We start from the raw sequence: 14,592 nt of genomic DNA on the forward strand, positions 1-14,592 counted from the left end.
CAAAGTGTAATAAAATCGCTGTATCGGTTTCGAGAGTGAAAATACAGTGTGTACCAAAAGAAAAAAATCCATTTTCATATGGACACCCCTGTCTTCTAACTTCCAACCCGAAAGTTATTGCTCTGTCTCTTCTGAGTCCAACAAAAAAAAAATCCCATGTTTTTAATGGCAATATTCGCTGAGAAATTTGTTTTTAAAAATCGGTGAAAAGTTGGGAAAGGAAAGCGTGAACGGGGGAAAGAAGCGTTTTTTCGTTAGTGTTTTCCTTCCAACTTCCCTCCGATTGTTTTCAAATTCAAATACCTCAGCGAATATTGCACTTGGAAACTTTTTTCCCCTTGTTGGCTTCAGGAAAGACGGGGCAACAACTTTCTAGTTGCAAAGAACAGCATAAATTTTCTTGAATAATCTAACTGGAAGTTAAAAAGGACAGGGGGGGGGGCGGGGCAATATAAGAGTACAATTTTTGTGTGAGTGTGTGTGTGACACACAGTGGCGTATTTACGGGGGGAACTTATAGCTCAGGGCGGCGAATTTGATGAATGAGAGTCCAAGAAAATTAGTAAGAGTGGGAGAAGAATGGCAAAATTTGTATACACCTCGATAGATTCGCCTCTGCCCAGACAGCAAGGGACTAGGTTAGTGAGTGACTAAAAGAGCGGCCTAGAGAGTTTGCAAGGACGAGAGTGAGCAAAAGAGACTTAAGTGATCTAGAGAGCCAGCATGTTAATGACCAAAAGTGTGACCTAGAGAATGTGAAAGCATGTGAATGTCCAAAAATGTGACCTAGAGTGTGAAAAAGTAAATCAGTTGCCCAAAGTGAGCAATATCGCCCCCTACTGGGCGATGGAATTGTCCGGGGGTTCGATAGAAGCTACGGGTATAACATAGGATCTTATGGGTTCACTTGAGTTGGGGGCGATAAGAGGAAAAAATTTCTGGAGAAGAGGTGCGATAGAACAAAAAGTTTTGGAAACCATGGTGTAAATGGTCACAAGAGTGTAAAAACATGTGAATGTCATAGAGCATGTGTAAAAGTGTAAATGATCAAAAGAGTGACCTATAAAGCAAGAAACCGTGTCAGTGAGCGACCAAAAGCGTGACCTAGAGCATGTACAAGTATGTGAGTGACCAAAACAGTGTGCAAGCATGTCAGTGACCAAAATAGTGTGCAAGCACGTGAATGACCAAAATAATGTGCGAGCACGTGAATGACCAAAATAATGTGCAAGCACGTGAATGACTTTAAAGAGTGACCTAGAGAGTGTGTGACCACAGACCAAAAGAGTTACTTAGGTACACTTGTCGGAGTGGGGGGGAGAACAAGTGGGTCATAGCAAAGGTTGGCAAATTCGAGGAAAGAGTAGTCTAGAAAATTAGACTATATTGGGATAAGGGCGGCAAAATTCATGTAGCCCACTGGGAAAGAGCGGGACTTCTCTCTTTGCGGTCGGCGGTTATGTCTGTCTGTAGCCCACATGCGACAAAATCATAAATGCGCCTCCAGTGACAAATTCTGTTTAAGATACAGAATGAATTCCTGAACACATTTTGAGCATTTTTCAAATCGGAACCATAACTCTGGTTAATAATAGTAGGATAGTATTGTATCCATAATTGTAGGACTTACAGGACACCTTGTATGTTTTTTATTTTGAGGATTTAGTCACATTTTCATAATTGGAAGAAATCATTTGGAAAGGATTTTTCCCAACTATTTAAGCCGTTTTCAATTCCAATCGTACCTCATCTGCATCTTTCCTAGGGACGATCTTGACATTTTTGGTTTCCGAGTAGAGCGATTCTCGACCGACCCAAATAGTGACCGTGAAATCGACGGTTTTATCCAAATTCGTTTCGTTGTTCAAGGCGTAGATGGCGAAGGTGGTGTTTATCACGTTCCCTTTGTCCGTTGGCTGTTCGTATTGACCTAAACGTATACAATTAGTTCAACAGTGCAAACAACAACACACACACAGCAAAGTGTGTGTCTCTCACAACATGCACATTAATCGATCGAATGTCCACTCACCGACGTTTGTCATGATCCCTAAATTGAGTCTCGCAGAGACGAACTTCACATCATCCGGTGACCCTTCCATAGTGGTGTTATAGAAATAGATGCTTTGTGGAACGGGATCGTAGTTGATGTCGAAATCTGTCCAATTAAACGATACCGATTCGATATACAGGGTGTACATAATTAAATTCCCAATATTTCGAGCTGCCTACAGCGTTTATGGAAAATTCGTCACCAACAATTCATCACCGGAAAATTCACCGACAACAATTGATCTCCACGCATTTCACCGGAAGGAAAATTCACCGACGAACAATTTTTATCGACAAAGTGATATAGCGAGTGAGAGTGGATGAGCAGATGAATGAGAAAGTGAGCAAATGGTGATTGATCAACTGAGTCAAGGATAAGTGAGTAAGCATGTGAGTAAATGACTAAGTGAATGAGAGCAGATGAACAAGCAGGTGAGCGAGTGAGCCACTCTTCTGTCACTCACTCTGTTTCACTCACGCGATTATTCACTCACCCCCTCGTTCGGTCACTCATACGGCCACACACTTGGCAACTCGCCCAATCATTCGACCACTCATATGGTTACTCGCTCACTTAATCACTCATATGATCACTCGCTCAATCGCTTCCTTATTCATACGGTACCTCATGCGGTTACCCACCCACTAGCGCGGTCTCTCGTGTGGTTACTCACTCGGTCACCATGCGGTTACTTATTCACTCACTTTTTATTCGCTAGCTCATTCACCAACTCAATCAATCACTCACTCACTGGTCACGAAGTGTTGTCGGTGAAACAGCTTTTCTAGCGTTAAATTTTTCAAATGGTAAATTCTTGTCTTGAATTCCCGTAAATCTTAGTGATGAATACCCGGGATTGAGATTGACTCATTTATACATTTATTTATTGATTGATTTTGCTCTCAAGACGTTTCCAAAGTTTCATAACTTTCAGATGAATAGTTACGGCTGTAGACAGCTCTGAATAGTTGAACTTCAATTATGTAAACCCTGTACATGCAATATGATGGCCTTCGAAATTATTTGCGAATATTTACTAATTAATTTTCTTTTACCTTTAACACCCAGATTTCCAACAGTGATGACGTCAGTTTCTCCAGGGCCAATGACTTCTACAGTGAAGTTATCCGAACGGACAGCAATGTGAGCCATGAGCACATATACTCCGGCGCTGTCCAAGGGTATTTCATCCGGGCCCAAGATCTTGGCTTCGATTTTCCTGTCGTCCTGAAAATTTTATATATACGTAGTTTGTGTTACCAACTGAACGAACTATAATGATATAAAATGATGACAGTATATTTTACATAAAGACATCTTACCGAGGAATTGTGGACTAGTACTTCTGATTGTCCTACCCAGATGTAAGTCTCTTTGTCGTATTCGGCACCGGCTGTAACGAGGTATTTTGTGTCGTATACCGTGTTTGGATTTTTGATCTGAGTCACTGAGAAGTACATGGTGATCGGTAGTGGTCCGTCGTTTTTGTTCTTCACCTCTCCGAATGTCACAATCGCACGGTCGTACTGAAAAAGAAATATGTACTCGTTTTTAACGGTTCATCTTACACAGTTGCTTGCAGAGCAGGAACCAGAAAGGCGGAAAATTTAAGGCGAACACAAAAAACACTATTAAAAATTCATGGAATTCTGCCGTAGAGCCAAACTCACGTTTGCCTTCCCCCCTCCCCCACCTACAAAAATCCTCTTTACGGCCCTGCACAGTCACGTACAGTGATATTCAAAAACGTGATTGTGTGAAGAGTAATTTCACTCCTCTCCTAAACTTTGAGGGGGTATTCCAGCAAAAAAGAAGAGTATTTCTCTTCCACCGAATGTTTATTGTATTTTTTTTTTCAAAAATTCAAAAAAAAAATTCAACCTTAAATTTCAAGGAGTTTCGCTCCATTAAAAAATTTAGAGGGGGTGTAAAAAGGAATTTTGATGCGTGAAACACGCATCTAGAAGTGTTATATTGGTAAACACTGGGTAATACACATAAAACGCATTCCCCGCATTAGCCAGAGGAGATATCGAGGGAGACTAGCATACTGGAAATACCCATATTTTCCGGCTCAAAATAGATTTGTCCTGCATTCAAAAGGCAATAAATAAGTACAACGAAATATAATGCAACAAAGTTTTTTTCCATTATTTCAGTAGTCCATGCATAAGAGAGGAGAAACATCGTATTATGTGATATTTCACTGTATTTGATTATTTTATCAGCTGGCGTGACTTATCAAAATACTCAATGATTCAGTAAATTATTGGAAAGTTAATTTTTTTTAATCGGATAAAATAAATGTAACGTTTTATACGTGTAAAATCGGAAAATATCAGCCAAAATTAAAAATATAGATGACGCTGAAAAAACGAAACCAATTTATCTAACGACGTTCAATTACTGAAATTACAGAGACGTAGGAAAAAGTTGTATAAACCGATATTTCAATACAATCAGTATTTTTGTAAGTGGGCTCAGCAACCTTGAATATTGTTGAAATGATAAATTACAGGAAAATGTTTCCGAAAAGTAAAGTTCTTTTCACAAGAAAAATGAAAAAAATACTACCTTCAAAACACACAAAATCAGAAAGTAGTACCTATAGTTTACAATAGATGTCTCTTGTGAAACCAAAATTATATTAAAACCTGTAATTGTGTCGGAACTGTCTTGAAAAGGTTGTTAATTCCTTATACTCAAATTATGGTGACCTTACATGGCATGACTACTTATATCAGCACTTCATGGTCTCTTCTCTTTAGTTTAAATCTTCTTAGAATATTCAATACGTTTTATCTTTTGTCCCTTCAAATTATTTCAATGGTTCAAATTTGAGAGAGCGAAATTAAAAAATAATTTTAACTGATATCTAACTACCAAATTTCTTTATATAATTGACTTTGACTATAATAAATTTCATCAAAATAATGAAATCATCAATACTGATGACTTCAGATACTACTGATGACTAACTTGAAACACAAATTTCTCTGAAATTTCTGTTTCAAGTCAACAGTAGATGACACCAGTAATCATTTGAATACCTTTTCTCATGAAATACTTTTTGTTCACTGAGATTTGTAAAAGCCCTTTACTTCTACGCCTTCACTAATTTTAGCAAATTATATTTAAAGTAATGAATTCGCAATTTTTTGCAAAAATTTAGTATGGAAAATTTTTGCGGACAGGGAATTTTTTGCGATCCTGTATTTAGGATCGCAATTTCCTGCATTCTGTTCGGTGATTTATGGTGAACCTAAAGTGTAAAAGCATAATTTTATTTCAACCCATATGGGTATTACTAATATCAATTACAGCGGGGGAATAATTTTATCAAATCTGCCTGCGGACCACCTATGCTATCGTCACTGACCATAGATTGAGGAAACGCTGCGCTAGGGTATACAGTCGCCTTAACTAGCAATGGTCTTTGTTCATGACATATTTGATCTGAAACAACGTAGATATATACCCCTAGAAAATGCCTGTAATAATCCAAAAGTTGGCTCACGTAGGTATATTTAGGTCCTCTTTGTCGCATGAGCAAACGGGCATGTGTTAGGACCCACAAATTTTCAGGCCCCCAAAATTGGCTGCCTTTTGTATATGGCTACATATATGGAGCCCCGAAAATTCATATTTGCCCAGGACAAGAACTTGTGAGGAAGAGGCCCTGGGTACGGTACGTAAACAGACCGAGATGTCAACCATATTTTCAGGCTCCGATGCATGACATATCTTCAGCGGTGTCGCCATAATTAAAAAAAACTCGGTATTTTGGAAAATTTACAATTTTAAATTGAGCTTATACAAATTCATTGTGTTAAACGCAACTCCATTTCATAGGACGTTCACTCACCGCAGTGTTTATTTCTTCGCTGAGCAGCATCTCGACGTGCGGACCGTCCTTTTTAGAGAACGACAGTCCAGCCGAATCGACCTCCACGTTGAATATCGCCAGAACTGGCGTGTAATTACCGTTGCCTATGTCCTTGGTGAATATCTCGACCGTGAGGTCCATACCATCGGTTTTCGGGACTTGAATCAAGAGACTGTAGTCCAATCTCCTTCCGACTTCCATAGATTCTGTCTCTCCGGATAGTAAGGTAAAGTTGAATTCAGTCATATGGTTGTCGTTGTCCGCCTGTAAAATATGGGAGACTGTGTTAAATAGAATATATAAGGTTCGGAATGTAGACCAGCGGTTCTTAACCATTTTCAGCGGCGACCCAAAATAAGCAACACGGTCAACTTTGCTACCAGTGAGTCTACTTCGGAAAGTAGGCCTTCCAAAAAAATATAAGGGTTAAAATCCAGGACACTGAAATTGTTACGACACCAGTAGGGCTACTAAGGTATTTATTACCGCATCTATAGGGATCTGTACGACCCATCTAAAAATCCCATGCGACCCAGGTTTGGGTTATGCCCCACAGGGTCGCAACTAGATGCTTGGTCAGCCGGGGCAAGAACGCATTTTGGCGCCCCCTCATAATGTCGAAGGAGAGATTAAAGAGTGAAATTTGCGCCCCCCTCAAATACATCAGACCCGCCTGCACCCCCCTAGTTGCGGCCCTGATAGGTTAAGAACCCTTAGAATATAGACACATTGTATAAACTGCAATTATAAGCTATCGTACTAATAGCAGTCCTTACACTTCTTTTCCTCCTTATCAGTCCCTCCTCGGCAGGCAAGGACAATATGTCGGCTTCTAGTTCATTGGCGAGATGATGGTATAAGTTGTCCACTTTGATGTTCAACTAGAATTTACAATCATAACGTCAAAATGAAAATGACAAGAGTGCAATGTGATAATTGTTTTGTGCTCTCAACAACGAAAAATTGAATTATAATAGCTTTTACCTCCATCATGGATGGCTTCCACGATTTCGGTGCCCACTCGCTAGCGTGTGCGGCAACCACGAGCGTGTAGGTCTGGCCGACAGAGATCTGACCAGCCTCGCGGACGAACAGATCCCCGGTGATGTTGTTGAGATAAAATAGTCCTCTCTGGTTCCCAGAGACGAGAGAGTACCTGATTTCGGCGCATTCGCACACGAGGGCATCCAGTGGACACGTCGTCCCGATATCCCTGTCATAACCTGGCACAGTGAAGAACGGTTCCACTGACCATGGGTTGCTTATCACGACCGTCTCTGACCTCTTCAGAAAAGCTGGTGGATACTTGTCATCTGTCGAGAGACGCGATATTCAGGTTATCACGAAATTCATTCAATATTCTTATAATCAATACATAAAGATAGATCAAATGAAACACGTTAATGTGTATTTACAGTGAAACCTCTCTTTTGCGAACATCGGCAGTAAAAAAGAAATCTGCCCGTAAAAGGGGGGGGGGGGGTTACCGTTGATCAGGGTTTTGAAAAGCATACTTTTACAGTAAAACCTTTTTTTTTGGGGACACCGGTGGGATAAAAATATTCGTCCGTAAAAGAGGGGTGCCCGTAAGTCAGGGGATTGAAATACATACTTTTATTATACAAGGGGAAATTATTATTTGGCCGGAAAAGAAAGTTGACCGCATCTGAGGGATGTCCGCATTAAGAGGGATTTTACTGTATTATATACACGGGGAAATTATATTATTCGGCCGTAAAACAGGGGTGTCCGTTAATAGGAGTTTAACTGCATTAAGACGAATGATGAAGTGCATATTCGATCGTGTATAAAGTTTCAAATAGCAATTTCTATGGAAGAGAAACGGAATTCCCTTGAGAAAAATTGCCATACACCATACATTCTCAGCCCATGGCTCGCAGACCAAATGTGGATTCCCCTCGAAGTCATCTGATGTAACCCGCGACCTCAAACCTAATTTTGAAGGAAAAAAATGAACTAAGCAGCACATTCCCAGATTACCCAAGTGACGTGACCCACGGCACATTTACAGATCACTTAAGTAACCTGTCCCAGGTCACATAATTGGATATAAATCTCCAAAAATTTACGTGCCCGAAAAATATTATCACTGGATTTGCTTACTTTAAAAGAAATTGAAAACACAAATTGATCTGTTTGCATGAGAAACCATCGAAAGAGGCATAATTTTTTTTAATCGAAATTTTGAAAGAAATACAAACATTTAAAAGAAAAATGTGGTCACCAATTAAAAATCTAAACTTAGTCAAACCGCTAATTATAATTTTCCGTGCTGTTGGCGTCGGAAAAGAAACACCAAGTTACAGAAGGCATTTTCTGTCTCGAATCGTGAGGCAATGGGTAAAATTACTTGCTGGCACTAAAAGCTTGGGCCTATGTGTATAGCAACACGTTTTGTTAGTTTTCATGCCGCCTACTTGTTTGAAGTTGAAAAACTTTACACTTGAAAAATTATAGCAGATGGTTTAGTTTTTATTTAATAGATGGCAGTAGAAGTTCCATATTTTTGTGTAAGAGAAATGCGGCACGAATATTTGATTCTAATTTTAGAATCAATTGCAGAATTTTTATCCGTTTCGGAGACTTTATACACTGTAGAATAGGGCTTTATAACATAACTTTTTCGGAAAAATAATATTTTTACGTTTTTAAGCAAACTAAGTCTTTTCTCTTCTTCCATCAATACCATCAGGATATAATGCAGTATGCACTCCGCTGTGCGGTCGTGTTGGCATCGTGCTGGACTCTCGTCCTGAGGATCCAGGTTCGAACCCCGTTGACGGCACAGTGGTGGTCGGCTGAAGTTGGTTTTCTGTGGTTTTTCAACTTCGAGGGGAGAATTCGCGCGCGCGAGCCGGTCTCCCATTTAAAAAAGTCTCTCCGCAGAGAGCAGGCAGACCTCCAACACGATACTGACATAACATGAAAATTCAAGCATGTCCATCTTTACTTCAGAAAATAGAAGACAGATGGCAGCATGAACACGAAACAAGCGCAACTCTACAACATAGATACGTTAAGGCCGAACATTCCGGCATGTGCCGATTCGTTAGAAATTCCGAAGAGGAATGAGTACGAGGTGCACATACGGCTAAGTAGTAGTATATGTACTCCGCTTGAAGTTAGGTTTTTACGTTTTCTAAAATAGTCCAGTGGCAGTATATGAGCGCCCATGTGACCACACCGAGTTGCTAAATGTTAGGACCACGAAAACCACATCATGGCTGCGAAAGAAAGTATTTCTGGGAAATTTCACGCATCTCTGTGTAGGGACATCTGCATCATCGTCGATGAAAAAAACGGAAGTGTTTAATTTTTATCACTGTATCAGATCAATCGAAACTCTTTTCACGGAAAGTCAAGGAATGTCTTCTCCTCAAGTGGTTCGATGTGTCACTGGATGTCTCCGATGACTTTTCAGATGCATCCTGGCTACCTTATGAATTGCTTTGTTTTATTCTGCTACATCAGGGGGGGAATCCCAACCTTTTTCCTTTCCCGCTCCAATTTTTTGACGTTTTTCCTGAGTTACGTATGTTCACGACATTATCAAACCTAAGCACAACATGCTAATAACACAAGGTGCCAATGTAGACAAACCACGAAATAGTTTAAGTAAATAATTGTATTTTTTCCAATCCAGAAATGCACTTTTACATTGCAAAATTTGTATGACATTTCTGCAAGCAGAAGTCAAAATATTGGTACGATTTATATCTTTTTTTAGAGATTGAAAAATTCAATGTTTATCATCATTTTAATTTTCCTGAATAATCAGTCAACACGTAGTAATTTTTTTCCCCATCTCGCACCCCAAAAAATGCTCTCCCGAGCACCCCCAGTTGGGAACCGCTATGCTATACCATCGAATATACCTTTTCATTCATCTCGAACACCCACTCAAATGTGTTATATCTGATCGCCTTATAAGCTTCCAATTTAAAATACTGAAAATGAAGAAGATATATTTTTTTGTATTGCAGTGTACATGTTCGATGGTAAATTTGAATCAGCTTTAGCAAATCACTGTTTCATTTTCTTGATGTTATTTTTCTACTTCTTTTTTATCAGCTTTCTACGTTTCGAGAGCAAATTGCTTCCACGGAACACTGATTTTTCTGAAAAGGGCAGAGTTACAGTTATGCTTACCATATTGGTCACAGGACTCTCCCTGCCAGCAAAGGTCACATTCGCAGCGGCCGGAATCATTGCAGTCACCATGGAAGCAAGGCAGTGATCTATATCGGAGAAACAATATGAAAATAAATGAAGAAGAACCATGAATTTCACGATCTGTTGAACGCCTCGTCGGTGAGAACGATTATCGCGTGACTAAAAATGGTTACCTAATGATAACGTATGTAACCTTCCTCCTGTCCATTTAATAAAGGTTAGAGAAGAAAAAAACCGTTTATAAGATGATAAATAATAATTATATGTTATTATTATGGACGGTTTTTTTTTTGTTTTTTTTTTTGTGTTTGTAATCACGACTGTTTTATGATTCCGAACCTCAGTAATTATAAAGATAATGAAATTAAATGCGCAATTTAAGTAGTTCAGATATTATTGAGGCTTGGGTGATTTTATTATCACAGCAACTAGAATGTTTCGGAAGGTGGGAGGGTTACCTCGTATACGAGTTATATACATTGCATCTATAATAATTCATGATAATAATGCTCTCTAAAGTTAATAATATCAAAGGAGATAAAATATTAAATAATTTTATTAACCCTATAGTATTTAAAAAAAGAACAATAATTTCAATTATTATAATGACAATCACCCTTTACTGTGGTAAAATGTTGTCAACGGGTTGCAGTGAGCACTGTCGCACTGTCCATGCTATCATAAAAAAAGAGCTCCCATGTGGTACACCATAAGTGTTCATTATGGTTGTCAATACTAGCAATAACACAAAGCGTGTTTTGCGCAAGCACTCAAACTCTCGTGAATGCTTCAATGAGCACCCGTACCGAGAGGGTGTATTTACAGGGGGAGCGTCAAATTTTAGGGTTGGCGAACTTGGTTAATTCGTTTTTGGATAATTCAAATTTTAGGAAATCCCTTTGAGTTTCCTATTAAATTTAACGTTAAAAAAGTTACCTGTTCAATTCGCAATTTTTCCCTTATGTTTTGGATAATTTTAAGTTTGATTCAGATGCTTCGTTTGCAAAATGTCTCTTTTTCTCACAAGTCCTTGTGCTAACTGTTTCAGTCATCTTTTTTTCTTTACTTTACGGTTTACTGGTGTTTCCCACAATGTAGCACATGAAACCTAAATTAAGTCGTTAAAATCAACAAAATCTTCACTTTTTTTTTTTTTGTTTTGGCTCTAAGAAGAAATGATTTATTTCGTTACCAGTTTCACACATTAGCTTTCGTCTTCCCACTGCAGTTGGTGGTTTATCTGATCTTGGATGACTTCATTAGTACCTGCCAATGGTAGATGCAAATGCTCTCGGGAGATACGAAAGTCTGTTTCAGTGTATGTGTGTGAAGTAATCTTTTAAAACTGGAATGCTGAAATCCTAATTACTTATCTGGTAAAATATGTTAAAGATTCGTGTCTCTTTACATTATTCTTCGTTCATTTGAGAATATCGATTCAAGCTTAATAACTTTTTTATCATTTCAGAACTTTGTCCATACGCTTATTCAACTCTGGAAAAGAAAATTTCTGCTGATTGCCGGAATTGAACATTTACGAATAAGAGAGCAGAGAACACACTCACATTGAATCTTTTCATGAAGAGGATGAAAATGAATCTAAGAAAACAATAGATGTCCTTACTCCAATGCTTGCGGAGACCACGAACGTGTTAGAAAAAATACGTCTGTTGAAGCTCGAAAATCGTATTTTTCATTCTTTAAATCAACTTAAAGATTTTGCACAATGTTTGAAAGCGCGCATCCAAAAGAAAACAAATGAAAATTTCAAATTTACAAATAAAATACTTGTAGTTTTCTCGTGATCGTTTTAAGTTTTATACAATCACTAATCACAACAATGAGGAAAGAGGCATAGTACGTGACGCTATGCCTTTTATTTGGTTTTTTGTGAAAGTATAATAGTCATTCCATATATTGGTGAATTGGAAAATTCGAATATTTTTTTGCTGTCCCCTTGACCTTCGAATTAACCAAGTTCTACTATTATTGGTGGTCAAGAGCATCGAATCAAAATGGGAGAAGGGTGGAAAAAATTTCATTTTTTTGGCCACAGGTTGAAAAGCCATAAATCCGGCTCTTCCCTCACCACTTCGAGGGTTACGAAGCACCACAGTGTTCGCGAGCAACATGTTGATATCTAGTGTATATGAATTGTGTTTTTGAAACATGTGAATGTTCCGGGAAGTATGATACGGACACTTATAAGACTTTCAAATTATGAACTTCTAGTAACCCTACTTATACCAAACAGTTTTCTTACATGTATTAGTCGGTTGAAAGATTGTTACTTACTTTTTACAAGACTCCCCGACGCAGTTTTCCTTTGATGACTCGCACCATTGTGGCTCCAAACCTTTAAATGATTTGTAAGAGAAAATAACTTCATATATCTGTATGCCGGAGGTAAAGGGCACCATGTCACAAAAGGGGCCATGTCAAAACAGGAGAGCCGTTTTTAAAGATTTTTTTTGGTATGTCTTTTTATGGATCTCGCTTTTTTCCTTTTCCTTTTTTATGAAATGAATACCTCCGCGATTTATTGAAATAGGACTTGCTTCGAGGGTTTCGAAGCAGTGTCCGCGAGCAACGTGTTGATATCTAGTGAGTGATATATTTTATATATCTGGTGTTGATATACCTATGTGCAGTGTAACGGAAGTACTGCAAATTAATAGCGTTATCCCAATATTGATGAAAATTAACATGGCGCCCTTTAAATCCGACACACAGATATACAATATACATGTATAAAAAATTTTTATCAATGTTTCATTGCATACGAAATGCAAATTTCGGTTGGCATGGCATATTTAAATTTCATATAATGTGTTGGAACTTCGTTAAACAATCTATGTAAACATTTATATTGACTGTTTTTTGATTACCATGTGCCTAAAGTGTGCAGTACTGATGGGAAGGTACTGTCTGGGTGTTGCAGTGCCGTCTTAACGCATGGGCTCACCCGGGCATGGCCCGGAGGCCTCAAGACAAGAGGGGCCTCACAAAAATGATATTTGGTTGAAATTTTTTAGAATTTACCTGGTAGGATCTCAGAAAAACCACTTGGCCTGGGGGCCCATGATGTTCTTAAGACGGCCCTGGAGTGATGGCTTCCCACCGCGTATACCCGAGTATGATGATCCCCGCTGTAATTTTGTTAGTTTTCTGTTGCATCCAATAAAGAAATGTTGTCTATCTCGCCATAGCAAGCAATCATACTCATCATGATTTACCAATTTTCTTATTTCTAATTTAGAAGGTTGATGGCAGCACCTAGTGACAGGCACCACATAGCTAAATTTCTTGATTTAATGCTCAAAATGGTAGACCTTTTGCATCTTTTATTAAAAAGATGTACCCTACTGTTACCGCTAACCTAACGGCTACTGGAATATCAGCCAAACATTTGCAGCAACAACATGTCGAGAAGTGACTATTGCCTGAAAAAGAAGGAGAAAAACTGCTCCTCATCTTTTTTTTCCCCTTCCATTTCCTAAATATCGACAAAGGTACCCGCTTTTAAGGTATATCACCGGTACTTGATAAAAATTTTCAAATTCGTTGACAAAAGCCCGTATGTTGAGGGGTTATATTTCCTCTGTTCTGAGCTGTCCGCAGAATGAACCCGAAAAAGTTGCGTTTCAGGATACCATGAAGTTTCAAAAATTCAGCCAATATCGTACAATATTACATTTCGTGAGAAAAAACATGTTAAATCACTTCAGAATATTTTGCAAATATCTCTACACTATATAGTCAAATACTATTCCTTCAATTGTAATTCAAATTTAAGCATTCTGGTAAGTATTCAAATAATTATTTGAATTCTTGGAAACAAATTTTCACAGCTATGCAGTATTTATTGATGTCATTTTTGTTTGAAGTTTTTCTTTGAGTTTTATTAATATTTTTCCCTAACTTTCTGAATAATCTACATATACAAAAAATTCCCTATTCCTGACAAAACTGTCGTTAGAATCGCGTCTTCTATAGTAACGAATGGAACCATTCTTACCTCGGACGCCGCATACAACAACAAAGATCATCAAACAGCATCTATATGCAAATGAAGACATGACGCGAAATTTCAGCAGAATTTCAGAATATATTTTCCAGTCATTAAACAGATTTTTTTATTTCACAATGCGAAACGGAAGATTTTCATAGGATTCTAAGTCATTTTCTAACCGCACCGATAGCAAAATTTTGAATCTCAGACGCGCACACACACACACCGTCCGACCCCTTCCACTACTTATTTCTACCCCCTTGTTTTCCGTCTCGCGTATATGATGTTACCCTGGCAGCAGATTATCATTCCGATGCACAACATACACACACATGACATGACACGAGTTGTGTTTGAATCATTGCTTCGACTTGTTTAATAAGTAAGTTGATGCTGCGAAAAATAGACGCTGCTTTACCTCTCGCAAAAGATAGGTCAAATTGGACG

At 38.5% G+C, this 14,592-nt stretch overlaps 1 protein-coding gene across 1 annotated transcript in view; it reads right to left on the reverse strand.

The window, feature by feature from the left end:
- Positions 1–14,363, reverse strand: part of LOC149064794 (uncharacterized) — a 45,240-nt gene extending 30,877 nt beyond the window's left edge. The window contains exons 1-10 of the mRNA XM_089255096.1: positions 14,152–14,363; positions 12,429–12,489; positions 10,110–10,198; positions 6,924–7,252; positions 6,716–6,820; positions 5,919–6,203; positions 3,376–3,579; positions 3,109–3,280; positions 2,033–2,158; positions 1,746–1,930 (exon numbers count right to left, since the gene is read on the reverse strand). Of these exons, the coding sequence (XP_089111222.1) occupies positions 1,746–1,930; positions 2,033–2,158; positions 3,109–3,280; positions 3,376–3,579; positions 5,919–6,203; positions 6,716–6,820; positions 6,924–7,252; positions 10,110–10,198; positions 12,429–12,489; positions 14,152–14,212 (1,617 nt within the window). The 5' untranslated portion in view covers positions 14,213–14,363. The remainder of the gene's footprint in view (positions 1–1,745; positions 1,931–2,032; positions 2,159–3,108; positions 3,281–3,375; positions 3,580–5,918; positions 6,204–6,715; positions 6,821–6,923; positions 7,253–10,109; positions 10,199–12,428; positions 12,490–14,151) is intronic.
- Positions 14,364–14,592: the final 229 nt, after the last annotated feature.

Source organism: Pholcus phalangioides, unplaced genomic scaffold (genome assembly GCF_987345545.1).
Source record: "Pholcus phalangioides strain wild (caught in Gottingen) unplaced genomic scaffold, Ppha-v1.0 ptg000042l_1, whole genome shotgun sequence".
NCBI classification, from domain to species: Eukaryota; Metazoa; Arthropoda; class Arachnida; order Araneae; family Pholcidae; genus Pholcus; species Pholcus phalangioides.